At 38.7% G+C, this 447-nt stretch overlaps 1 protein-coding gene across 1 annotated transcript in view; it reads left to right on the top strand.

Moving 5' to 3' along the window:
* Positions 1-447, top strand: part of LOC119581870 (disintegrin and metalloproteinase domain-containing protein 11-like) — a gene marked incomplete at its 5' end in the record, with an annotated part of 193,377 nt that overhangs the window by 53,343 nt on the left and 139,587 nt on the right. Inside the window, 1 exon segment of the mRNA XM_037930027.1 lies at positions 5-74. Within this exon segment, the coding sequence (XP_037785955.1) occupies positions 5-74 (70 nt within the window).

Raw genomic sequence — 447 nt, 5'->3', positions numbered from 1 at the left:
ACAGACAATTGGTCTCCCCGAACCTGGTGGCGCATCACCGTACGCGAGACGGGAGCAGCAACGTCGACCAGCATGTAAGTGTTTGGAATTTGTTTATTGCCTTCCTCTTTCATCGTCGGTTTCTTCTTATTCTTATTCGTCACTTTCTGCTTTTTATTTGTCACCTTTTTCTTATTCGTCACCTTCATTTTCTTCTCCCACTTCTTCGGGACCTTCCTCCTCCTTCTCTTTTTCTTTCTCTTCTACATATTATTTTCGCTATTATTGGTTCTCCTCCTTTTTCTTCTTAGACTGTCTTATTCATCTTCTTCCTTTTACCCTTTCCTTTTGTTTTTAATTCATGTTTTCATTTTATTTGTATTCTTAAGGCAATGATGGCCATGGAGAAGATATTGTGTCCAAAAGGTGTCTAACTAAATCGCTTTATATCTATTGTTTCTGTAACGG

Source organism: Penaeus monodon, chromosome 15, assembly GCF_015228065.2.
Source record: "Penaeus monodon isolate SGIC_2016 chromosome 15, NSTDA_Pmon_1, whole genome shotgun sequence".
In the NCBI taxonomy this organism is placed as follows: domain Eukaryota; kingdom Metazoa; phylum Arthropoda; class Malacostraca; order Decapoda; family Penaeidae; genus Penaeus; species Penaeus monodon.
Note: the sequence above shows the minus strand (reverse complement) of the source record. Positions and strands in the feature narration are given on the sequence as shown.